Here is a 27,999-nt window from a genome sequence, read left to right as displayed (position 1 = left end):
GAAGAGACTTTGCTCTCTGCCCAACGCATTGTTCAGCCTCATTTGAATGCAGGAGAAAGTGTCGCGCTCACTGGTACTCTGCGCAGTGGGGGAAACTAAAATACTCTTGAATCACTGTCAGCAGCAGTGTTTGGAGACGAGTTGTTTAAAGGTAAATCAAAATATATTATTTTACATTTGTATTCAATAAGGGCACAGGCTGTACTATTGTGTTGTACGCTGTCGATGCGAGTTTAAAACTGTTCTGTTCTTTTTTATATTCAGTCCACATCTTTGATACTCCTAAATCAGCTTTAAATTCGTATTCAGATCTCTTGGGAATTTCTTTTATCGTGGTGATCTGGGTTGTCGGTGTTGGTTTACCTACCTGTGCGACATTCGCTCCCACTACCGTGTGTTACAGCTGATATACAGACTCATTTACTCCGCTAAACAATGACTAATTAATCGCAATTTAACACAATATTTACTTAGTGTAGATGAACATTCACTTATATTTAACCTATACACAAAGGAAGAGCACATTGGGAATACAAAGAGACGGCTGATCTTTTCCTTTTTCGGACACTGGCAAAAACAGCCTCCCCACATTCCCCAAATGTCAGTTTGAACTGTTGACATGAACCAGAAGTAATGGCCTAAGATCATTACAAATAACAAGTACAAAATATAAGTAAAATACTGTAAACTTAAGATATATCAGCTCTGGATTAACCGTCTCACTTTTTGTTGAGGATATAGTTTAGTAGTGTATAGTGGGCTAGCGTTTATTGTATAGTTTTTGTTTAAAATAGCTGACATTGACAGGTATACTGTTGACATATACATATTTGACTGGATAAACATGCAGGTGCATAAACACCTGCATGTTGTGAGTGTTGCCATACATTTAACACCTTGCAGGGGTCCTGTTGAGTTTCACTTACATGTTTACTGTGAGTCTATAGGCTACAGTGTGTGTGAAATGTATGAATTTAAGTATATTCATTTAACATTGTGTATGTCTTAGTCTTTACATTGATAGCCTGGGTCTAATGTTGTGTGTGAGAGTCTGGGTGGGGTTGTTGCATGTTTTATTTACTGTACTTCTCAACTGAGAACACTAACATTACAAGATGACTTAATCATCTGTGTGCGTTCATTCTAAAGAAATATGAGTAACACTTTAAAATAAGATTACATGTGTTAACAATATTAGTTAACATGAACTAACAATGAACAATACTTTTACAGCAATTATTAGTCTTCGTTAATTCTATTTTCAACATATACAAAAATGTGTTTATGTTAACATTAGTTAATGCACTATTAACTAACAATGAACAATTGTATTTTCATTAACTAACATTAACAAACATTAATAAATACTGTAAAAAATGTATTGTTCATTGTTATTTCATGAAACCTAATGCATTTATTAATGTTAACAAATGTAACCTTATTATAAAGTGCTACTTATTATAGCACCTTATTATAAATTTTTCTCACAGTTCAGTAGTTGTTGAGTGGTTTCTGCATGTTTCAAAGAAATCATTTAATTAATCTGCCTCCAAGGAAATAACGTTCCTTATGATACACCCTTTCCTTTATGTCTGGTTAGCAAGGAAGCCAAAAGACTTGTCCTTGGTCAGTGATTTTTCTCTTAAAAAAGCAACTAAATTCTGCAAACATTAATAACATGGACTTAGCCAGCATGACCAAGTCTTAACAGTTTTGGCCGGATGTACTCAAAAGAGAGATTTTTGGATGGCATCAGCATGACCTACTGGCACATAGAGTTTGGCACAGATAATTGTAAGACTTGGATATGTCCTCTTCCTCGCTTACACAATATAATATGGGTAGCCAAAGTGCCATGTGACAGTCTATTTTTACAGTATATTTAAATGGGTCAGTTACAGTAGATATTAACACAGACAGTATGTGGCATTTGCTCTTTGAGGGAGTTCCTGAGTTGTGCACATTGTGATTAGTAGTGCAGTCAGGGGCGGCTGGTTCCTTTACCGACTGACTGGCGTGGTTTTAGGCTGAGATTTACTGCATGTGGGCTCACACATAGCCGTTAATCCCCCTACAGGCACAAATCCCTGATATTGTCCTACATTAGGACAGCAAGGGGTAGTGTGATCCCACTTCATAAATACACTTTCAGAGGGGGCAAAGGAGAAAACCCATCAGCACCATTTGCTCAGAATATCTGTCAGTTATGCTGGTGTTTTAAAACTTTTTCAAATCAACTAGCTTCTTTCTTTTTCTTTCTCTTTTTGAGATGTCCCAGCAAATGATGGTCCCAGAACTGTAATCTGCTCTTTCCATATATTCATACCTAATGTGCCATATGTCCTCAATGAATATGGCATAAGATCCATAGCTGTGTATGAAATCTACGATGAGTGCCCAGATGGCTCTGAAAAGTATCAAATGATATGGTAGCTTCATAATCTGTGTAGGGTTAAGCCAATTGCTTCACTCTTCTACAGAACATTTAATAAACCCAAAACATATCTTCCTCTAAAACCCTTCCTGAACCAATGAATATTTAAAGGCTAGTTTGCAATGCCCAAACAAGCGCCACCAAACACCAAATTCCAACTGTTGTTGGGTTTTGTTAGATCAGTGTGTTTGACCATGACATTTGTTTCCTAACACTCTAAATCCAACAGTCAACTTTAGAATGATTAAAATGTTAGAACCACTGATTATTAACTGCATAGACATAACTTAGATCTGTTGGCCTTTAGATTCACACTTAATTAGTTTTACCTCTCTAGGATCTTATTCCACACTGCTTTCTTTTCCTACCTAATCTTGTCAGACTTACATAGTCAGTGCTTCCGTCATTTGGTCAGCTCTTCTCTCATTAAATATTAACAGAGTCCTCCTCAGATGTCAATAAACAGCTCCAGCACCAGCACAGACCCACTGAATTAAACCTGCAGAGTCACAAAGGAAAACAGAATGTCCCCTATGCAGACCCCCTCCCCGTTGTCTCCTCAAACTCCACTCTCAATATAAAACCAACATCAAGTCCTCATCCTGAGAGTCAAAGTGAGAAAATAAGTTTGACACTGCCATTAACATGAATAATTGAATGAATACACCTCTGTGGACTAGTGGCTCTATAAAGGGAATATTTCTTGTTGCAAACCCCAAGTATTACTTCAGTTTAAACTGTGAAACTGTTGATGTGCATGTGTAAATGAGCTTAAAGGGTAGTTCTACCTACATACGACAGACTTCCGACTTGAATTTCAGTATTGGATTTGCTTGATTCGATAAGTTTAACAAACCATGTGGGTGAAGTTTTGGGTGTAATATCAAAATTAGTGATAAGTGTTGTAAGGTTCTATATCAGGACCACTGTACTAAACCACTTTGAGATTCAGCCATGGGAGCAGCTTCACACAACATGAGTCAAAAGTTGTGGGAGGGTTTGGGCATGTATCATCAACACAGACCATCTCAAATCCTTAATTCAGCTGTACCGGGAGGTGTAGAGTAACCAGAGAGAGGTGGAGAAAGGGGCTATTCATGGAAATGAATCATAATTGTGAAGAGGCCTCCTTTTATTTCCTCTCGGTAGCAAAAAACATTCCCTTAGTCATTTGTAATATAGTTGTTCTCTGTTAGCCCCTGTAAGGTATTAAAATAAATACTACTGCTAGCATTTCAAGTCCAAAAGCAAATGTTTGTTCTACAGATCTCTGTAGATAGCATAGTAATTCGTGGAGGATTTGTTTGCTGTTAACCCCTGTGAGGTTTTTAAAGTAACCACTATGAAAGCTACTAATGGCTTTTTACGGCCAAAACCAAATGCATGCTTACTAGATCTCTGTAGATATCAGCAGATATCACTGTACCAGTGAGTCACTAGACTGATCTCACAGTGAAATCGGAAACCGTAGGTTGACTTTTCTTTATCTAAAATCGGTGTGTGCTTTCTGAAATTTGAAACACTGCCCTCAGTGGTCAGAGTGGTAACTGTTGTTGGGCGTATGTGTACGTGTGAGCTCCATTTTCCAGATGAATTGTCCACATAGGGGCACCAAATGAGTTGTGATGCAAGTTGTTTTCAGCCGTAGAGGCTGTAATGCAGTGAAAAGGAATGCACATAACCAAAACCTAACCATCTGTGGAGTAAAAATGCAATGCTAGAGGGTAAAATGCAACCTCCTAATCACATTCATCACAGATTATGTGAACGAGATTACTTCTTGGTTTTAACGTGAACCTGGGTCTCCCACATTGCTTACGCAACACGCTTCCGGTCGTGCCACAGGTGAACGTAAACACGCTGGAGCCGATGCAGAAATGTCTGATTGATGATCTTGCTTGTTGGAGAGTCAGTATAATAGGCCCTTTCCCACTGCAGGTACTAAAGCCTGTTTTAGGTACTTTTCCTTGGGACTAGTATTTTTCATTGCTTTTGCACCTGAGGAACTATAGTTCCTCGAAGCCGTTTTAGGGGAAATTTTAGCTCCTACTCTGGGGCAGGTACTTTTGGGGCTGTGCGTTGAACATGCAATACACGGACGCATTTAACGGTTGCGCACCATCTCCGTGTCAACAACTGCATCTCCCGTTGAAAGTGTTTAGATGCGCTCCTCCCGCGAACATGGATAGGGGAAAATGGGGTGGCGGACACCACCTGGGCCCCATAGGAGTTGTGGGCACCTGGGCTTTAGCCCGTGTAAGCCAGTGCGTTAATACACTCCTGGTTGTTGCTACTGAATCGCGCATGCAAATAACGTTACAAGAAAAATGGTAGATACTACATGATGTCACTACAGGGGTTACTTTGGTGAGTGCGAATGCAAGAGGGGAAGAGTCTCCTTGGGTGTACCATTCCTCTTCAGAGTTCTCATCTAGAAAGATACTAAGGGAAAAGTACCAGGACTTTAGGTGGGAAAGAGCCTAATGTGACCGATCTTGGGGTACCGAAACTCTCATGTGTGATCATGTTGGAGTCAAAACACCAAAAGGGAACATCAGTAAGAATTTGGTAAACAGTGTGGAATATAAACAAATTAAACTATATTATCTAGATTCTGTTTCCTTTCATGAAATATTTCAAGTGCCAGATGCAGTTATACTCCAGCTCTTCATATAGCAGGAGCCCAATTCAGTCTCTTCTCCTGTGAAACATTAACCAAGATGTCTTCCTGAGTTTAACTTTCTCTAGAATAGTGTGGTGTCCTTCCAAATCCCTTCAGATTTATGCAGTGCCAGTGAAGTTTCCCTTTGGATGTCTCGGGCTGATGAAATATTTAACAGCTGTCACATTGGCTCAGTTTTGCTCTACAAACTCATGCATACATGTGATGAAGAAGCTTCCTTGAAATGACCAGGCACAGTGGACTAAACTCATGACATTTATGTGCACAACAGACACCAAGATGTTCATGATAAATGTGTTTCCTGAAACATTGACTGAATGCTGGTAAAATGTCAAACTCTGACTCTGTCTCAGATAACGCCTCACTTACCATCAAGTGGCTCTCCTAATGACTCAGATGTGAAACAACTTACAATAATGTAAATTGTGACTGATAGTCCATTAAGCCACAGGCAGGCATATAGCTGACCACATTAAGTCAAGTCCTCCATTCATACAAAAGAACTCTTTTGATTCAAGTGGCATAAAACAGATGGGGGATTATGGGATGGATGTTTGAAAATTTACATGATACTGGAAACTGAATTTGCCCACTGTCCTGACTTTCTCCTATTGCATATGTTGAAATCTATCACATCGAACAGGGAAAGGAGACTCAGGCGTGCAGCGAGCAGACAGACAGCATTTGTCAATGCTCTGTCTCTTCCTGTCTGAGTTAATCTAAGCACTTACTGCAAGTGACACCCATGACCAAATACCTATCGTTTAGCTGCAATATGCTTTTAAAAAGCGTATAAGTGGAATGGTATGGATCATGTAATCTACTCTCTCTATAACACAGATTCACAGATTATCTGTGTTAAAACTGGATCGTTTAAATACTTTAACTGTCCTTGAGGTTGCTTTATGCATTGTATGCATCCATTTATATGCATTTATTTTGTCATAAGTCCTGACAATTTTCATCCTTTTTCTAGACTTGTTTGTCATTTAATGGCTCTCATGGTTAGGTAGAGTCTGAAAAAATGCAGCCTGTCCGTACATGCTGGAGACCTCAATGTGGTGTTATCTGACATTTACTGCTTCAAGAGCAGTTTTCATGATATTCCAAGATAGGCGTTATGCTACAGTGGAGTTGTGCAACAACATTGCTGTGTAACATGAGCTGGATTTGCATTGTTTTGCGCTGATTGGCCACAAGAAAATAATATGTTCACTGAAGCAACAATTCCAAGAAAGTGTCAAATCTGTCTCGAGCAATTTTATCTGAAATGTTACATTACATGTATTTTGGAGAATTTTCCATATGGAGTATTTGAAGTGGCTAAATGGGTGCAGCAACAATATTATTGCATTAGGAGGAGGCAGTATAGGGAGTGATCCTGATGCTGGGGTTCATTCTATCAATGTAAACCTTAAAGGCCTATTCACACAAAGAGTGAGACAAAAAAGTGCTGCAAGTTGCAAAATGTGAAATGATTCTCACCAAGAACGTGAAAAAAGGGAGCAAAACTGTTCATGCAGAGAACGAAACGATTTGCAAACAACCAATGAACAAAAGAACAGAATAACTACCTAAAATGTTTGCAAACAGACCTAAAAAGGAAAAGACTGAGAAAGCAAAGACAACCGTAGTGCCACGCCCATCTTGGATTATGGTTCTGCATTAGTGCCACCATGTGCTCTGGAGAATGGAGCAATGGCTCCAAATACGTTACAAAAAATCTTATCAGCCAATGAGATTTTTTCTCCAGTCCAAGGGGAAAAAAACGACCTTATTTTTAACCACTATTTGAAGAGGCCCATTGGAATGCACAAATCTTGTTTGCAGTATTTAGTCTGTTGTGAATAGGGCTTTAGGCCCTCCAAAAATCCTTTCTAATAAGCAATTATCCAAGATTATAATCACATATTCAGGATTGGGGGTCCAAGTTTAATAGTTTAAGAATTGGCCATTGAAAAACCCATATTGGTCGACCAATAATCTGCATTAATCAGATATTAATCTGAGAGGATGTGTCCTTCTAAATGTCTGTGGCGGTTACGGCCCTGCACCTATCCATTATTTTGGGACTGTTCAGCTCATGTCAGCCATGTAGAATCTAGTTTGCAGAGTGATCATGACCTACTGTGTTAACAGTGTAATTGGATGTGCCAGTTGATGGATCTGCATGTTGAGAGGCCTCTCCTATTTTGCCTGGGGTTAAAGAAACCCGATGGCCAGAGTCAGGGCAGACCACCTGCTTTCCCACTCGTAATCTCCTGCGGAAGCAAACTGATCGTCTGGGGAGCCCTCAGACACAGCAGGCTCTTAACAGTAGGGGCTCAGCTGGCCATTGCCAGGTCGCAAAATCATTACCAGTGTATGTGTGTGTTTTTCTGTGTGGGAGGCTTTGGATTTCATCCTACTGAATGAAAGCTATGAGGCATAGCAGCTGTATAATCTCTGGAGACAGACTCTGAAATCATAAGGGCTGCTTTTTGCCGGCAATTCAAAAGTAAATGTGGTAATGGCTCATTATGGTGGGTGTAAAAATACAGACAAGCCACAGCCTGAATATGGGTAGGCCTAAATGTGAGGAATTTGTTACATTTGTAGTGGCCGTTGTTTATCATAATGGGGAGTAAAAAAAATTCTGTTTTATTTTCAAAAACGCAAAAAGAGTGTGAGGCATTGGGAGGTGAGAACCCTAAAATAACAACATCAGTTTGATGCACATGTATTTTCAATCAGCTCTTTTTCTTATTTATCCCCCTTCTATGTTGTTTGATGTCAAATTGTCAAAAATCAACTCGCTTTACTATGGTTTGAGTGTGTATGAATTTCAGGATCCTAATAGTTACAGCTCCATGATCTTGTGTGCATCCGGCCTTAAAGAGGTTGTCACACACACACACCCATACACACACACCCACACACACACACACACACACACACACACACACACACACACACACACACACACACACACACACACACACACACACGTAGGTGCGGCTATCCTTATGAGGACTCTCCATAGACATAATGATTTTTATACTGTACAAACTATAGATTCTGTCCCCCTAACCCCACCCCTGAACCTAACCCTCACTAAAAACTCTCTGCATTTTTACATTTTCAAAAAAACATAGTTTATTATGTTTTTTTTTTAAGCGATTTGAATTATGGGGACACTAGAAATGTCCTCATAAACCACTTTTATAGCATAATACCCATGTACTTACAAGTTTGTAGCCTAAAAAGTCCTCGTAAACCACCCAAACCCGCCCACACACACACACACACACACTAACTTACACCTGAGTCATATCAGTGGCACTCCCTGTCTGTCCCGAGGGCTGGGCAGTGTGCTGCTGTGATTATGGTGACAGCACATGGTGTCAGTACTTAGTATTGTCATGTGAATTAGCACCATCAGCACATCTGATTCTGACATTCTTTAGCCATCAGGTCACGTGAGGGTAAGACACAGGAAAAGGGAGCGATTTAGATAAACAGAGGGAGATTTTGTGTATGTAACATAAAAAAAATACCTTTATTGAGCACAACAGTTGGGTTCCGGTGATGAAAAATACCATTCTTTTTTCCATAGAGAAATAGATTTTTTTAGTAATAACATATATGCCATTCAAGACAGAATTACCATGAGCTTCAATGTTATAAGTGAGAGTACATGCTAATGTAGATGGCAACAAGTAATTGTAATTTTAGTTAATTTTTAAGAAATCATATTTAATTTGCTGGATACTTGGTGAAGAAGTACATTGGCCATAATCCCGACAAGAGGTCCACCAATTTGAGAAGTTGTTGTAAGCAAGGAATCAATAATCACAACAAAAGAGGTCAGTAATGACCACCAGCTCCCCTGAATTTTTAAACAAATTATATATTTGAATATTTTGCAGTCAATTTTAAAAACTATTGACTAAATCTATCACTGCATCTGAATATCTATACTTTCTCAGTTCTCAGTTCAGTGTACTGGTGACTCGTGAACTTCTGCAAACGACTCTACTGAATGTACTGTTGACGTCCCCGGATCAGTGTACTTACTTGTTCACTAAAAAGAACCGGTTCAAAAGAACGATTCATTCATGAACTGGACATCACTAGGTGGGTGTAACGGGTTCACAGGATGGGCAAGGAGGAGGCGGGAACCGGCTGAGCAGTCAACGTAAACTTTTAATGACACAAATGAACAAAACATAGCATAAAACTGCTTTCCAGCATAACACAAAACACACACACACACACAAGACTGCTGCGTGCGTCTCTCTCTCTCGAACTGGCGTCCCCCGGCTCCTCTTTATCCCTCTCTCGGATGATTGGGCTGATTCAGCGCCGGGCGTCCATCTTTACAGCCCGGCCATGCCCTTCTACTCGTCACAGTTGGACAGTGAGAGGCAGGACATCGTGGTCTAGTGTGGAATGTCACATTAGGATTAGAGTTTTGGGAATCTGCCATATAATGGGTCATGTCCACAGCTCATTCTGACTCCTCATGAGTCAAACTAATTTCAGCCTCGTTTTAGAAACATCCAAGCTGATAAATGCCTCGGATCCATTGGGGGTAGGCGGAGTCCTGCAGGTGGGCGTGGGAGACGATTCTACAGGGTGTGTGACATACGGTTGCTCAGTTTTCTTGGTGTGAAATTAAATGTACAGTAATAAACTGTTCTAATAAACTGAACTAATCGTCATCATAGCTTTGTGTAAAGTAGAGACTGTGATTCACCTCCCACCTCACAGAGACTGCGCTTTGGAAATTGTGGAGTCGTATTCAGAAATAACATATTATATTGTTTTAAAAATAACATGTATAATTTGTTTTTTTACATTTGTACATTTTATTTTGAAATGATAGAGAAAACAAGATTTATTAGGGGTGCTTGTCCATGCAAAAGTTGTTATGCAGTTGCTAGGTGTTCTGGGTGGTTGCCTACTGACCCAGGTAAAAAGAACTCACCTCCAATCAAGTCTAATCACTTAGAAAAGTTATAACACCCCTATTTTCAATAAGGCAAAAGATTTAAAAAATTGCTTATGACTGTAGCACAAACATTCAACTGAAGCTTAATACTTTAGGTTAGGAGATTGTTCAGATCCCTAACCCAAAGTATGAGCAATAGAAATTAGGGCTGGGTATTGCTAATCACCTCACAATACGATACATGCGTCACGATAAAAGAAGGGCTGCTTGTTGCACAAAAGCTCTTCATACATGTTTCTCAAAAAGTGTGAACGGCAGGGTAACTTAAAGGGGGTCACACACCGCACATGTCTGGTGGCTGATATGGCACATTCTAAAATTAGAAATAATTATTTTCTATGAAGGTACTTGCACCACCGCCACTCTGCGTATATCGGCAGTGCCCAGCTACGACTCCGGAGACTGCTTAAAATTCTGCAGAGCCACGGAGCAAATCTCACATAGTTTTCTGTTATATTCGACCCAAATCTTTATCAAAGGACATACAATATTTATTCTAGCTATCACTGGATGTTATATTGTGTATATGTATCTTTCATATAGCTTACACAATGTCTATTTTAGTTGCAAGTATATGTTTTTGTGGTTTTATAGCTTGAATGAAACCTATTCAAGACTACATACAGAGAAATTGCATAATAAATGTCGCCATTTCTAATCGTTCAGTTGCACAGTTACACAAGTGTCATACACTAACCTGCAAGTTAATTCTTGAAGAAGTACAAAAACCTGCGTAACTTTTGTGTGTATATGGTGACTAGACTCACAACTTTGGACTGCCACCTGCACCGCATTAACGCATCCTGTGTGCGACACCTTTGCCTTGTCCTACCAGTGACGCCGCACTCCTAGTCCGATGTGCGACCAATAAGTACAGTAAATGTTCTCTCAAAGCTATTACGCCTTACTACATTAAACGGAAGGCCAACTGACAGTGAATTGTCAAATCAAATTGTCAAATCATACAAATTAGGCTTCTAATCTAAATGTCGGCTAATGTTAATATATCGATACGTCAAAAACTTATAGAGAAAATAACGTGCAGATCAATAATCAATGTATCAGTTATTTTATGACATTACTAATATATATAAATCAATCTAAATACAAAATATAATACTCTCTCTCTCTCTCTCTCTCTCTCTCTCTCTCTCTCTATATATATATATATATATACTGTGTGTGTGTGTGTGTATGTAAAACATTTTTAACAAATTTCTTCCCAGGTGTCACTAACCTCACCCTCTGATAAAATTGCAAGCAAGCATGTTGCACTAAATAAGACTTACTAACTGTGATCGTTTGGAACAAAATCAGAATGATCTTGAATCTTGAATGATGAAGTCATTTATCCAATCTGCAGTAATTAGTAGGGATGGGCGGATCGATCCTAAAGTATTGGTACTTCTGATACTGATGTTGGATCAAAAATATCGATCCTCACACAGAAATATAGATTCTAAAAAAATTTTAGACTAGGGCTATTATTATTTGGTTACAGTAATGAATTTGGGTTCATTATATGAACATGAACAATAATCATAAGCTGCAAAGTGAAATAAAAAGGATTAGGCTATATTAGCAAATACTTGTGCAGGATGGGAACTATTTCTCCTTCCGCTCATCTTAACATGCATGCTGAAAGACACAAGCAGACAAGCTCTTGCGCTGTCACAAGGCTCGTTCAAACAAGAGGGATCAGTGCCTTGTAGAGGTAATGATAGAAAATCAGAGAAATAGCTTCTAATTCACGCTAAAATAACCACATATCTAAAGGTGACATTTCTTATGAGCTTGTAATTGTTGTTAATAAATAAATAAATAAAATAGTTAACCATGGTTCTACTTAAGTAATATTGTAGTAACCATGTTTTTTTTTTTGCTGAGATGATTGTTGCAGTCGTATTGTAGTAGTAACCATGGTTAATTGTGTGGTAACTATGGTTTAACTAAATACCAAGGTTAAACTATAGTTACTGTAGTGAAACCATGGTTAATTTTTGTAAGGGTAAACAAAACAGAAGTCTAATAATTTTCTATTTAGGTTCACAAATGTAAAAAAAAAAAAAAAAAAAAAAAAAGATGAATTATGACTAAAAATAATGTTTTAAATTACCATTTTATCCCAAGAAATAAAAAAAAATAAAAATAAAAAAACTTATTTAATAGAAGTATCGGTATTGGTATCCAAAAGAAAATAAGTGGTATCGCCCATCCCTAGTAATTAACTATGTTTTATTAGTGTTTTTGCAAACTGCAGGTGTATAAACACTGCATATTTTGAAGTGGGTGTGTAAATGCATTTCTTTTCCTCACAAGACTAGGAGCTTGGGAAACCATCCACACCCCAGTGTTCATAGACGCTTGCAATCGTTCACCTGCAGGGCTGACAGTGTGAGTCGCTGCGTGTTGCGTGTTTTTACATGTTTGTTGCTTGGCCACACCCAGTTAGGTATGTTCTAATGATGTTGCTGTGGCGAAGAGAGTTTCCACTCACAGGACCTTGATATGCAAAATGTAACAATAGCTAGTAGATTAGATCAATTAACTCTAATTTAGATTAGTAGATTAACTCTTCATAAAACGGCACTACATTTCCGTCCAGCTACATGCGAACAGACACTATACAGTATATGTCAGCATGTGACATAACACCCATAACAGTCGCAAACAAACATCTGCTTTGAATTGTCAAATGTATTGTTTAGAGAATAATGTTCCACAAAGAAACTCCGTTCTTACTGGTCACGCCACCTCAACCACACACACACACACACCACGTGTACGTGTTCACACTCTCTTCGAGTGTCAACATGTAAGGCATCCAAAATATGTCTTAACTTTGTACACATGATGTTCTGAGTTCAGTATTTTTGTCAAGTGCGTGCAGCACATCTTCACAAAGTGGGGCAGTAAACATATGATCTTTTCGAAACCAAAAAGTTTGTAATTTCATTTCAATCTGTAACTTTGTTCCCGGTTTGTAAGGATTGTGGCCTGGTGTCAAATTCCTGCTGGTTAGGAGATGTTTTCAACCCTCTGATTACATACCAGTCCCTTTCCTGCTGTGCAATTTGAAAACTTTGTTGGATCAAATCCATCAAATCACTTAACTGTGCATTCAGGTGCTAAGATTTGTACTAAGATTCTATACAGAATTTATCCATTGCATTTTTTGTGCAAAAGTTTTGCTAACGCTTATTGGCCATGCTAATAAACCAATCAGGTTCTTCTTATTTCCTGAGGCCAATCCCTGTTCAGTCCCACTTCATTTAGGAATAAAACCAGAACAGAACAGCTGTCATGAGTGCAGGGATGCTCAGGCTGGTTATTATTATCTGATTGGCAATAAAGAAGCTAGAATATTTTGATAAGATATAGTATGTGCTTATCTGTCTTCTTTGAAAAAAACTTTCTCTTGTCCTCTAGAGTTCAAAGATTGTGGTAAGGCACACTCCGAATATGGAATTAGAGAGAGAGAGAGAGAGAGAGAGAGACAGAAAGAATTGAAGATGTAAGATACCTGGAGGAGTGTAGGAAAGAAATAATTGCTAACTGCATTATTCAGGGTGCTGATAAAACGTTACGATAAGCAAGTCCATCTTGTCTGTTCCCTGCTTAGTTTCAGAATGAGGTTATATTGTAGCCAGTGTTCATTTATTTTGTCCAATGAATGGATGTTTAGAGACAATACAAGTCCAGTATTGAGCTTTGGCATGAAATGGATATTTCAGGAGTTTGTTTGAGTGTGTGTGCGTCTGTGTGTGTGATAGAGATAGCTGGGGGAGGGGTTTGGCGTTTATAGGTGTGTGAATGTTGAAACACGCAGAGCCGGTTTTGTGATGGTGTTGTGGTTGCAGTGTAGCATTCAGCTCACACGCCTTGTTTGAGGAGTCAAGGGTCAGAAACTAGTGCTGGCATTCCCAACCCCCCTTCGCTCCCTCTTTTCAGTGCTCCTGTGATCCTCTGTGCAGTTTCGCTCGCTCATGTTTGTTTGAACTTTTGCCACACTGATCAAGAACAGATTTTTTAATGTAGCAGGACTTCATCAGATTTTTAACAGGCTGCATTTTTGTATTCGAGTAATCCATGCATGTCTTTATTTTTTTACAGGTTTTATTTTTGGACCATTTGGTTTGAGCCTAGGAGGCCAAAATGGAAATGCACAGTAAGTAAACAGAATTATATTTAAATGAATAAATAATAATAATAGTAATAGTAATAGTAATAATAACAAACCAAACAAAAAAAATAATACTTCTTTAATACTGTACATTTCTTTCTTTTTGTTGATGTTTTTTTTATTTTTATTTTTTTATTACAGTAAATAGTATTAGTGTTTTTAATATTTTATATAATAAAAAAGGAACTTGGAAGTGATAGATCAGGAATTCAAGCTAATGTTTGTGTGTATCAGTGACAGAGCACGCAGGTTCGGTGAAGGTCTCGGAGTGGCAACAGTCGTATTATGGGACAGATTCAGGCATCCAATCAGGAGCCGCTACAGTTCGCTCAGACGATGGTGGAACAGAGTACAGCACCAAGAAATTCATCTACACCAGCACGCTCGCAGAGAACCCTGCAGGTGAGATACACCATTCGTGGAAGATTAATTAATTATGCAGCGTTTTTTCCTTTGTTCGTTTACCAACCCCCTTGGTTGTGCCTAACCTAGCTTTGAGCCCGACAAAAAACACAATATATTGTTATATATATTTTCTGATGTCTGACACATTCAGTGATTGATCTACATGTACGAGATATATCATTGTCATTAGATTAGTGCAGTATGTTTCATACAAGCAGCCCTCATGGAATGTGTGCCCGTAGAACAGAATTGGAATGCCTGTATTCAAAATTCTACACATCCCCTGTCTGTTGCATATTTGTTTATTAAATGTTTTGGCTAATTTGATTATGCTGACAGCTACCAATAAGAGTGTAGTAATCTCAGCTCCATTTAACACATTTTACTATGTTTAAATTCATTCCACATACTTTCTCCTGAAATCAACACAGAAAATAATCTCGGTACCCTGTATGTTAGTATTATAAACTATGTTGTAGTTAGTAATATTTCTCTTTCTATCACTGTCTCCTGTAGAAGTGGAGTCTCAGTACACAATGACCCGTGCCCAGCGCGTGAGGGCTGCCATGTTTCCGGAGACAGTGACGGAGGGTACAGCCATCCTGTCCACACAGATTAATTCGTCCCAGCAGACCAATGTACAGAAGCTGGCCGAACCCTCTCAGCAGCTCAAAGCCGCCATCATTCACCTCATCAACTACCAGGACGATGCCGAGCTTGCCACTCGTGCCATTCCAGAGCTCACCAAACTCCTTAACGACGATGATCAGGTGCCTGACTGCTCATTTTTATTATCTGATGATATCATAGGCTTTAACAGCGCGCTTTAACATTTTTTGATGCCTGATACTGCCTGATACTGCTGAAAAGCCATCTTAAACCAGCCTAAGATGATTAAAGATGGTCTCCCAGCTTGGCCAAGCTTGTGCTCAACTGGTTTAATTGGTTAACTGGTTGGTCTCCCAGCCTAACCAGCTGAAAGTGCCCAAGTACCCCTCTAAAACCAGCCAACAGACCAGATTGATCAGACAAGGAGCATCATCTTGGCCAGCAGGCCAAGCAGTTTTGGGCTGGCTTAAGCAGTTTTGTCTTTTTTTTTTTTTTTTTAGCAGGTCATACAGGATTTCACAAATCTGTTTAAAGGTAATATTAATTTATTATGCTTTTGAATATTAAGCACTCTTTAGTGTTTCGTTAGAAATGTGATACCTCAGTTTTTGAATGTTTTTATCTGAATCTTCAAGGGATAGTTCAACCAAAAATGAAAATTCTTTCATCATTTACTCACCCTCATGCCATCTCAGATGTGTATGACTTTCATTCTTCTACTGAACACAAATGAATATTTTTAGAAGAATATCTCCTCACAATGCAAGTGAATGGGTACCAACATTTTGAAGCTCCAAAAAGCATATAAAGGCAGCATAAAAGTAATCCATACGACTCAAGTTGTTAAACCCATATCTTCAGAAGTAATATGATAGGTGTGGGTGAGAAACAGATCAATGTTTAAGTTCTTTTTTACCATCAATCTCCACTTTCACTTTCACATTCTTCTTTTGTTTTTGGTGATTCACATTCTTTGTGCATATCACCACCTACTGGGCAGGGAGGAGAATTTATAATAGAAAAAAAAGGACTTCAATATTCATCTGTTTCTCACCAACACCAATTATATCACTTCTGAACATATAGATTTAAGCACTGGAGTCTTATGGATTACTTTTATGCTGCCTTTATATGCTTTTTGGAGCTTCAAAATTTTGTTACCCATTCATTTGCATTGTGATGAAAGACGGAGCTGAGATATTCTTCTACAAGTCTTCGTTTGTGTTCGGCAGAAGTAAAAGTCATACACATCTGGGATGGCATGAGGGTGAATAAATTATGAGAGAATTTTCATTTTTGGGTGAACTATTCCTTTAAGAGGACACACATGCTTCAGACACATTGAGCTGTGGCACGTGCGGCTTATGCGGGAGACGCATGTTCGAATCCAGCTTCCGATCTCTTCTGCCCTTTTGTCCCCATCCATTTCCTGTAATCGCTTTGGTGTTGCTATCAATGAAATAGGAACATAACCCAAATTTTAGTATTAAAAGACTTCTCCTGACTCTTAACCCTCTCCTCTTGACCTCAGGTTATAGTGAATAAGGCCGCTATGATCGTGAACCAGCTGACCCGTAAGGAGGCGTCACGGCGGGCTCTGATGCAGTCCCCGCAGATGGTGGCAGCAGTGGTAAGAGCCATGCAGAACACATCAGACATGGAGACAACCCGTGCCACTGCCAGCATCCTGCACAACCTTTCACACCAGCGCGAGGGGCTGCTAGCCATCTTCAAATCAGGGGGCATTCCAGCTCTTGTGCGCATGCTGAGGTATGAGAGAGACAAAGTACAGAGGTTCTTATAATAATAAATTTAAAATAAATCTTCATCTATGAAGTCTCCATATATTGTTTGTGTTTGACACCTTAAACCAAGATAAAAATAATTTACTAGGTTTGATCCATGCCCATGCAACTCTTTTTCAGCTCTCCAATGGATTCAGTTCTTTTCTATGCCATCACCACCCTCCATAACCTACTCCTGCACCAGGAGGGAGCCAAGATGGCAGTGCGTCTTGCTGATGGGCTTCAGAGGATGGTACCCCTGCTGAAGAAGAGTAATCCCAAGTTCCTGGCTATCACCACAGACTGCCTACAGCTACTTTCCTATGGCAACCAGGAGAGCAAGGTGTTTATATTTTGCCTGTTTATCAAGTATGGTGATTTTTTTTTTATAGTACAGTTTTTGATGGTGTGTTATTGCACATGTTAACATCAGTCTAACTGTCTCTCAGCTGATAATCTTGGCCAATGGGGGTCCTGAGGGTCTTGTTAACATCATGAGGACCTACAACTACGAGAAGCTGCTGTGGACCACCAGTCGTGTTCTCAAAGTGCTCTCTGTCTGTCCTAGTAACAAGCCTGCTATTGTAGATGCTGGTAAGTCACACAGAGGGTCAGAATGAGGGTGGAAAATTATCATGTTTTTAAAAAATATAGGACTATTTTTTTGTGTGCAAAAAGTAAATGTAAATGGCAACTAATATTATAAGACATCAAGGAACATTAAAATAATGAAAAAGGCATGTCATGACCCCTTTAAAATGTTAAGTAAACTGTGTTTTATTGAATGTGCTTGCTAAGGCTCATTTTGACGTGTAATTTGCCCAACACTGTTTGCACTACATACATGAATGATATTTCACATCACGCCTGTGGCGTGTGGTGGACTTTTGAAATGAGGAGGCAGAGAACCATCTCAGTGTTTTATATATAAGTCCAATATAAATTCCTATTTCAGTTCCAGTTGACATTTAAATAGCTTTCTGGTTAAGCCCATACAAATCATTTCAAATTATATGAAAACATAGGCCTGCATAAAAATATATAATATAAAAAGTCACATATTTTGCTTTAAATGCAACAACATAAAAACAAAATACTAAAAATGGCTGTTCTATATGGAACATATACAGTGTTTTTCTATCAGTTTATTATCATCACATTTGTATAGGCTTTTTATATATATGCCCCCCAAAATGTATATTATGTATGTTAATTGCCATATATCAGATTTCTGTATGTGAAGGCATACAAATGGAGTCAAAATTTTACATACACTTAGGTTGAAGTCATTTTTTTAACCACTCCACAGATTTCATATTAGCAAACTATAGTTTTGCCAAGCTGTTTAGGACATCTTCTTTGTGCATGACACAAGTAATTTGTCCAACAATTGTTTACAAACAGATTGTTTTACTTTTAATTGACTATATCATAATTCCAGTGGGTCAGAACTTTACATACACTAAGTTAACTCTGACTTTAAGTTGCTTGGAAAATTCCAGAAAATGTCAAGCCTTTAGACAATTAGCCAATTAGCTTCTGATAGAAGGTGTACTGAATTGGAGGTGTACCTGTGGATGTATTTTAAGGCCTACCTTCAATCTCAGTGCCTCTTTGCTTGACATGATGAGAAAATCAAAAGAAATCAGCCAAGACCTTAGAAAAAATTGTGGAGCTCCACAACTCTGGTTCATCCATGGGAGCAATTTCTAAATGCCTGAAGGTACCACGTTCATCTGTACAAACAATAGTACAAAAGTATAAACAGCATGGGACCACGCAGCCATCATACTGCTCAGGAAGGAGATGCATTCTGTTCCTAGAAATGAACGTAGTTTGGTGGGAAAAGTGCAAATCAATCCCAGAGCAACAGCAATGGAAACAGGTAGATACGGATCTATGTCCACAGTAAATTAAGTCCTATATCGACATAACCTGAAAGGCTGCTCAGCAAGGAAGAAGCCACTGCTCCAAAACCACCATAAAAAGCCAGACTACAGTTTGCAAGTGCACATGGGGACAAGGATCTTACTTTTTTGGAGAAATGTCCTCTGGTCTGATGAAACAAAAATTGAACTATTTGGCCATAATGACCATCGTTATTTTTGGAGGAAAAAGGGTGAGGCTTGCAAGCCGAAGAACACCATCCCAACTGTGAAGCATGGGGGTTGCAACATCATGTTGTGGGGCTGCTTTGCTGCAGGAGGGACTGGTGCACTTCACAAAATAGATGGCATCATGAGGAAGGAAAATTATGTGGATATATTGAAGCAAAATCTCAAGACATCAGCCAGGAAGTTAAAGCTCGGTCGCCAATGGGTCTTCCAAATGGACAGTGACCCCAAGCATACCGCCAAAGTTGTGGCAAAATGGCTTAAGGACAACAAAGTCAAGGTATTGGAGTGGCCATCATAAAGCCCTAACCTCAATCTGATAGAACATTTGTGGGCAGAACTGAAAAAGCATGTGCGAGTAAGGAGGCCTACAAACCTGACTCGCACATGAGAGAAGCTTGTGGAAGGCTACCCAAAACAGTTGACCCAAGTTAAACAATTTAAAGGAAATGCTACCAAATACTAACAAAGTGTATGTAAACTTATGACCCACTGGGAATGTGATGAAAGGAATAAAAGCTGAAATAAATAATTCTCTCTACTATTATTCTGACATTTCACATTCTTCAAAAAAAGTAGTGACCCTAACTGACTTAAGACAGGGAATGTTTTCTACGATCAAATTTCAGGAATTGTGAAAAACTGAGTTTAAATGTATTTGGCTAAGGTGTATGTAAACTTCTGACTTCAATTGTAACAAATACCTTTTAACTTACACTGTAAATAAGCATGAAATACTTATTTTTGTATGTTGATATTAACACCATTTATTAAATCAAGTCAAATCAAAGACTCATCAAGTGTATACATTGTTTTATAATTATTCTATTTTCACTGTCTCAAAAACAATACCTACAACAATACAGCAACAAGCATATTTCATGAATATTTAATGTGTTGGCCTATTATTTTTATAGTCATCTTATTTTTGGATCATCCATCATCTACTCCTTGGTAAACAACACAGGGTTCGTGATGTCACGGAACTTTACTTTTAAGAGCGAGTGCTCACTAAAAAGCGCGTCACTCACATACCATTTCAGATTTCAAGTAATTTTAAGTTCATTTTGATTTAGATGTGACCAAAAGTGCGATTGACTGTGTCAGTTAGTTGTTTTCTGTGCAAATAGTTTCTGCACTTCAGTCCGTTTGTCCCATTTATAGCGATCTGCATAGACCTGCCGTGAGGACGAGGGCATGAGAGGCGGGCACTGTCGCATTGATTGATTGACAGCGTATTGAACTAATCCGCGCTAATTGGAGCCAATGTCTCCCCTCATGTAACTTTTCGCTGTATTCGGCGGTTACCTCCCCTCACATTCGCGCCACGTTTTAGGAGCTGAGTGAGACTGCAATGAGATGGAGGGAGGGACTGCCTTCCTCTGAAACTTTATCCACTGGGTGTTGCTGTTTGACAGAGTGATTTTAGAAAATGATTGCCATACATTTCATAATACTTTATTTATGTACTGTCGTTTATTTTGCTTACCCGAATTTTTGAGGAGGCACTGCCTCCTTTGCCTACTCGGAGAAATCGCGACTGCATCACGTGGCTTGTTGAGGAGAGGTCAGAGTTGTGCTATTGCATTTCTTAGCAATCAGACTTATGATTTTTGCCTGGCAGATAATACAATGGGCAAAAAAATCCCATATACTTGCATTGAAGCCTTGTCTAGGGCCTAGATTATCATAGAGACTCGGGGGTTGGCACTTTTGACTTGGCTAGTACCACCTAGAATACCCTAGAATCATAGCAACAAGTTTTGCATGGTCAAGCACCACACACTTTTTTTTATTTCTTTTTTCAGAAAATGTAAAAAATGTGGATATAATGGTAATTGCTTTACCAATACTTAAAGAACAGTAATTCACTTTTTCCCTCTCTCAGGTGGAATGCAAGCTCTTGGTAAACATCTGACTGGCTCTAGTCAACGCCTGATGCAGAACTGCCTGTGGACCTTGAGAAACTTGTCAGACGCTGCAACCAAACAGGTCTATTTTTACTTTATACACTTAACCCGTCTTATACAGAGACACATTTACTTAGCTATATAAATTATAACTTACCATAGACTTGTATTGTTTTCATTAGCAAATTATATATTGGTTTCATAAGCGGATTATAAATACTTTATAGACTAACCCTAATCCACACTCTGAACCCTCCCCTAAAATATATATATATATATATTATTTTTGTATGTGGCATTTTCAGAATTTATTCATTTGCATTTCACATTGTTTAATATATTAATCTTTTTTAAAATTATTATTAAATATGTCCCAAATGGATGGTTTTGTCAGATTTATTTAACTTATTTGTCCCCAAACTATAGTAAAGTATCCATATACACACACACACACACATACACACACATACACAAACATTGTGTTTTTCTATCATGGTGGGAATTTCTTTAACTTTGGTTGTTTGTATGCTGAGCGAGTGATATTTTCTATCGCCTAACCCTACACCTACCCCTAAACCTAACCCTTACACAAACCATTTTATTAAGAAATGTAGGGAGTTTACTGAAGCCATTTATTAAGCCGTTGTCCTACATTGTGTTCCTACAATGTTGGTGATTTTTTTTTTACTTTACTATCTAGACACACACACACACACTGGATTATTTCCAATGCCTCTATACAAATTGTACTAAGAAATTACCAATCAATAGCCCTGCCCATGCTACTTGAGCTGAACTGGAATATGCTCTCTCTCGCCCCCTGCAGGATGGAATGGAAAATCTGCTGCAAGTACTGGTCAGTCTGCTGTCCTCAGATGACATCAACATGCTAACCTGTGCCACAGGCATCCTGTCCAACCTCACCTGCAATAACACTCGCAACAAAACCCAGGTAACCCAGAGTAACGGTGTGGAGGCTCTGATTCACGCCATCCTGAGGGCCGGTTCGAAACAGGACGTAGTTGAGCCAGCTGTCTGCGCCCTGCGGCACCTTACCAGCCGACATCCTGAGGCTGAGACCGCGCAGAACAGCGTACGAATCCATTACGGCATCCCCGCTATTGTCAAATTGCTCAATCAGCCCTACTCCTGGCCAGTTGTTAAGGTAAGTGAGAAAGAAATAGAGAGAACTGACAAACGAGTACCTTATAGATAGCAAGTGATCTGTTACTTTATTAAAAACCACAGAAGATATAAATCCTTTTAGTGAACTTTTTATCCATTACTCGCAGTGACCTCGTGAGATCAAAATCAAGGTTTTGTGGCTTTTAGTTTGTGTCTCTTAATTTTGAGGCCTGCAATATGCTATTGTACTGTAAAACGTTTAGAAAATAATAATAGTCTTTCTCTTTTGGGAAAGTTGACAAAAATAATGATGTCTTATATGCAGGTGTGTTGTGGAATTTTTTGTCCAATAAAACACTCTAGAATGAGAATGTCTCCTTCCATTAATACATCTAATACACTAACTAGCAATTGCAGGTAGTTCATGACTGTGACGTAAACTAAAGACTATTGGTTATTTTAAAAGAAAGGGCAAGCCCTTCGTCATATCCTACCTCCTAACTTCCTGTTTCAGTAAGAAACGTGTCACAAAAAGAAAGAAAAGAAATTGTGCTTATCAAATATTTATATTGGCTCTCTATGTAAAAAATATAATTGATATAACTTAATTCATTAATTTTGTTTATTCAGTGTCTTGACCCCATGTGTTCTCTTCATTACAGGCTGTGGTTGGTCTGATCCGCAACCTGGCTCTGTGTCCAGCCAATCAGGCTCATTTGAGAGATGCTGAGGCCATTCCCAAACTGGTCACCTTGCTTCTGAAAGCTCACCAGGATGCACAGAAACACGGTTCATCCGCTCAGCAAACATACCAGGCATGACTTTCTTATCTGTCACTGTAACCCTCAAGCACAATCTACAAATTAGTTACTAAATTAACTAAATATCCATGGCCAGGTCTAAGGGGGGGGGCATTTTCCTTGTGCTCCTATATGACAGCCCTCCGGACCAATAGCAAAACACGATTAAGGGAGACAAACACAAGAGATACAGAGATGTCCCACACAGAGATAAACAGTTGCCCACCCTAAAGATCTTTTGTCTTCCTCTCTCTCAGGATGGAGTGAGAATGGAGGAGATTGTGGAGGGCTGCACTGCTGCTCTGCATATCATGGCCAGAGATCCTGTTAACAAAGCCACTATTGCCAGCATGGACACTATTCCTCTGTTTGTACAGGTAATGTTTGAATTATGTTATCAGTTTATTCTGTATTCGGATGAATCTCACCAAACCTGTCAAGCAAATGTCTGGGTCATATTTCACAAAAAATAAAAAAATAAATTATATTTTGTTTTAAGAAAACTAGGCCTATTTTTTGGACCATTAAGGTTGTTTTTCATCATAACAATTATGCATATATTAATATGCCAGTGGGTCCATGGGGGAAAATGTTTTCACTTAAAGCGTTAAAAGTCCCCATATACATGGGGCCTGGGTAGCTCAACGAGTATTGGCATTGACTACCACCCCTGGAGTCGTGAGTTTGAATCCAGGGTGTGCTGACTGACTCCAGACAGGTCTCCTAAGCAACCAAATTGGCCCAGTTGCTTGTAAGGGTAGAGTCACATGGGGTAACCTCCTCGTGGTCGCTATAATGTGGTTCTCGCTCTCAGTGGGGCTCGTGGTGAGTTGTGCGTGGATGCTGTGGAGAATAGAGTGAAGCCTCCACATGCACTATGTCTCCGTGGTAACAAGTCACGTGATAAGATGCGCAGGTTGACGGTCTCAGACACGGAGGCAACTGAGATTCGTCCTCCGTCACCCGGATTGAGGCGAGTCACTACGCCACCACGAGGACTTAGAGAGCGCATTGGGAATTGGGCATTCCAAATTGGGGAGAAAATCCCCCCCATAAAAGGTGAAATGTGACCTGCAATTTTTTTTACAAATTTTTTTTGTGTGTGTGTGAAATTCACTCTTTCCTGCTTTAATGGAACGTGTTTGAGGTTTTGTGGGTTTTCTCCTTTTGCCGTAACGCCATTGTTGGTGTATATAGATGATTTTTTTTAAGTCCGTTTTCTCTCCATGCAGTTGTTGTATTCTCCATTGGATAATGTCAAGCGTGTGGCAGCTGGTGTTCTGTGTGAACTGGCTCTTGATAAACAGTCGGCTGAGATCATTGACGCAGAGGGCGCCTGTGCTCCTCTCATGGAGCTCCTTCACTCCAGCAATGAAGGGATCGGTGAGTAAGACATATAAAGAAATCAAATACAGTAAGCAAGAACAGAAGAAAATGAGCTTTGTATTTGGTTTTGGTTTATTTAACAATAAAATTTAAATGAATCACAACTCATTGTCAAGGCTAACACAATAAAGTTAAAAACGTATTTCCATTGTGGTCCTTGATTGATAGCGACTGGTTCACTGACATTGAAAGTAACATTAACTGGTGTCATGATATTATAATGAGAGTACTGTCTCTCATTAATTAACATTAATGAGAGTGTAATATTTGTGTTTTCTGTTCGTCAGCCACCTACGCTGCCGCTGTACTCTTCCGAATTTCTGAGGACAAAAACCCTGACTATAAGAAGCGAGTATCAGTGGAACTCACACACTCGCTCTTCAAACACGACCCTGATGCATGGGAGATGGTGAGTTTGCACCCTGGGGGTGAGGACGTACCATAACATGGCCATCACATTTCAGTGTCTTATTTATTCACAACACTGGTGAAAAGGCAAAGTGACATGGCGTTCGGAACCCATTTACTTCCGTAGTGTGGTGTACTTTCAAGGGAAATGGGATACTCAGCAAGTAAAAATGTAGGGTGAAACTTTTTATCTATTGATTAGATTGTGTATAGTGGGTGTTCCATACCAGAGTTTGTAGTCAGTTTTGTTGGACTACATCCCTCCTGAAACAACATCATCACCACTGATATATAAATAGATAGTTCTATATATATATCAGTGGTCGTCACCCATTGGTTGAAACTTAAGCAGCCTTGGTGACGTCAGCCAAAAGGCAATGTCATTTTAGTACACGGAGCAAGTTACGAAGACAAACATTTTTGTTCTTTGGAATAACGTTCACAGATGAATTGTCCACAAAGACCAGAAACAAGTATTAAGAAAGTAAATGGGGTCCATTTTTATTTCATGTTGACTCATACCAATATTTAAACACTAGACCTCAGGTTTTGATCGTTGTCTTGTTACATTTTTTTCAGGCACACAACAATACCATGATGGAACCACTTCCTGGTGATGGTCAGTATATCCTCTTTCTTGCCCAGGTTTTGCAGCCATTACTCTATGACTGTTATTTACATCTTTAATGACTCATAGAAATACATTGGGAGATCAGCCTTTATTGTTTCTACGGCGAACATAAAATTGTGGAGATCACTTTTCAGTAATGCGCAACACTCATGTGCCTTGTCTTTTACAGAGCTTGATGGCTATGGTCCAGGAGCATATCAAGGATATAGTGATGGCATGCAAATGGAAAACATGACTCTAGATCAAGACATGCTAGATGATTACAGGCAAGGCCTACCTTACGATCCCATGTCCAGAGGCTACAATGAACCCTACTAACAGGTTATTACAACTCAAGTCCTCTAGATATCACTCAAATACTTAAACGTTTAAAGAAGAACTGGCTCCTTTTCTGTATTGGGTTGACGTATGTTTGGTCCATTGTCTTTTTTTTTTTTTTTTGATAACATCAAGATTGTAGGTTAAAAATTAATATGAATGTTTAAATGAAACTGTATACCTAAGGTTCTGTAACTGGTCATCAAGTCTTTTAAACACCCTTTTGCCTTCAGTAGTTCATTTTAAATGGTCCAGCAGTGACAAATTAATTTTTTAAAGTTCATGTAGTCTCTTTAGGAGTCATAAAAGCTGTATGGATAATAATTTTAAAAGAATTGCTGCAAAATGTTGTTTAAAATATTTTTATGTTATGACATCAATTGTGCAAAATGTCAATTTAGTCACTAACTTCACTAAACTGGATGTTATGTGTTCATTTCATAGCCTGATGATGAACTGAGCTTTGCTGGAAGAGGAATATGAAAGTACAGAAAAGGAAGAAACTCCTGGTTTTTCATTGCTGGGTGGCTGTGGTTTATTTTTCTGTAAACACACACTCATACACTGACACTGCTGTAATATACGCAAGTTTTCACTGTGCTGGGAGAGGCAGAATTGAGTACAACTTTACACTGCCTGACAGCTTGCTGCATTTTACACTTTTTTTGTAGAAAATGTTATATTTTAGCTTTTCTTATGGGTGCATTATTACATTGTTGGTAAAAGGACTGGTTAACTATGCCAAAGAGATTTTATTATCATATTTTATAATAATAATCATGTTGCTTTTTTATAGTTTTAAAAATTTGAAAAATGCTATCAATGATTCAGACTCACAATAACTGACTCGAGGTCAGCTTTCTATCTTTGTTTATAATGGTATTAGTCAGACAAGGTTGATCAGAACTGTAATCTGTAATCAGCTTTAGTGAATGGAAATGTCTGCCATGTTGATTTCCTACTTAACAGACCTCACTACGACGATACCTTTGGTCTCTGAAGAACAAACACAACAGCTTTGGCAGTAACAAATATTGCTTATGCATATGGCATTTGAAATGCATCTCCATATCTCTTCTTTTACATACAGAGACTTTACTAGAAGAGTTTTTTCATGTGTGAGCATTTTTTTTCACTATTTTCTTGTTTTGCTGAAATGTTCTTAATGTATATACAAGGAAATACTTGTTTTATTAACATCATGAATAAATGCTGTGCTGATTAAAAAGGGATTAACGTTTAACCACAAATGAACCTTAAGAGTCACAAAAAAACAACAAAACAAAAAACAAACACTAGCTTTAGATTTGTTAAAATTATTTACACAGAGGAATCAAACTGAACAGACAATGGGGTTACTTTCTTTGTAGCATTTTTACTTCACATTGTCCAAAAAATAAAAATAAAATCATGTTATATAATGCTCTGTGATGTAATTTATTGTTATTGAAAGATGGGACAGCAACAACCATGCTGAACCTGACAGCAAACCAGTGTTGTTTCTCATTTCACATGCAATGGTAATTTATAGAAAGTATATAGTAACACTTTACAATAAGGTACAATTTACTACATTTGTTAAGTTATAACAATACTTTCAGAGCATTTATTAATCTTGGTTAATGTTAATTTCAATATTTACTAATACTTTAAAAGTTGGATGTTAACACTAGTTAATGCACTATGAACACGGTTTAACATGAACAAAGATCAATAAACGCTTTTTAAATGTATTGTTCATTCTTATGTTAACAAATGAAACCTTATTGTAAAGTGTTACCAGGTATAGTAGAAAATAAAAACAGCCCATCAAGGATCAGAAAGGTGGAGAATGGTCATAACATTTTTTAGGGTATTGTTTTAAAGGAATATTTCATCCATTTAAATTCTCATAATCTACTCATCCTACGCCATCCCAAATGTGTATGACTTTGTTTTATATGCTGAACTCAAATGAAGATTTTTAGAAGAATATCTCCATACAACGCAAGTGAATGGGTGCCAAAATTTTGAAGCTCCAAAAAAAAAATCACATAATTCAGCATGAAAGTAATCCATACGACTCCAGTGGTTAAATAGATGCCTTCAGAAGCAATATGAAAGGTGGGGATGAAAAATAGATCAATATTTAAGTCCTACATTACTATAAATTATCCTACCTGCTAAGTCACTCCACTTTAACATTCTTCTTCTTGTGTTTTTGGCAATTCAAATTA

The 27,999-nt window shown here is 38.5% G+C and overlaps 1 protein-coding gene across 1 annotated transcript; it reads left to right on the top strand.

Annotated features, from left to right (window-relative positions):
- The first annotated feature begins 3 nt into the window (after positions 1-3).
- Positions 4-27,204, top strand: LOC127428366 (junction plakoglobin-like). Its single transcript, XM_051676707.1, has 16 exons — positions 4-151; positions 14,224-14,278; positions 14,528-14,695; positions 15,215-15,468; positions 16,839-17,077; positions 17,233-17,434; positions 17,541-17,685; positions 21,094-21,197; positions 21,942-22,280; positions 22,903-23,055; positions 23,298-23,417; positions 24,273-24,423; positions 24,714-24,835; positions 25,414-25,453; positions 25,635-25,786; positions 26,228-27,204. The coding sequence occupies exons 2-15, from the start codon at positions 14,266-14,268 to the stop codon at positions 25,781-25,783; spliced, it is 2,199 nt and encodes a 732-aa protein (XP_051532667.1). The 5' UTR covers positions 4-151; positions 14,224-14,265; the 3' UTR covers positions 25,784-25,786; positions 26,228-27,204.
- The last annotated feature ends 795 nt before the right edge of the window (positions 27,205-27,999 follow it).

The sequence above is a fragment of the Myxocyprinus asiaticus genome, chromosome 37 (genome assembly GCF_019703515.2).
Source record: "Myxocyprinus asiaticus isolate MX2 ecotype Aquarium Trade chromosome 37, UBuf_Myxa_2, whole genome shotgun sequence".
Taxonomy (NCBI): domain Eukaryota; kingdom Metazoa; phylum Chordata; class Actinopteri; order Cypriniformes; family Catostomidae; genus Myxocyprinus; species Myxocyprinus asiaticus.
Note: the sequence above shows the minus strand (reverse complement) of the source record. Positions and strands in the feature narration are given on the sequence as shown.

Excerpts from the sequence above, each read along its gene's own strand:
- LOC127428366 (XM_051676707.1), top strand. Across the intron at positions 15,469-16,838 it reads TCCTTAACGACGATGATCAG|GTTATAGTGAATAAGGCCGC; the intron begins GTGCCTGACTGC and ends TCTTGACCTCAG. Across the intron at positions 22,281-22,902 it reads ACTCCTGGCCAGTTGTTAAG|GCTGTGGTTGGTCTGATCCG; the intron begins GTAAGTGAGAAA and ends TCTTCATTACAG.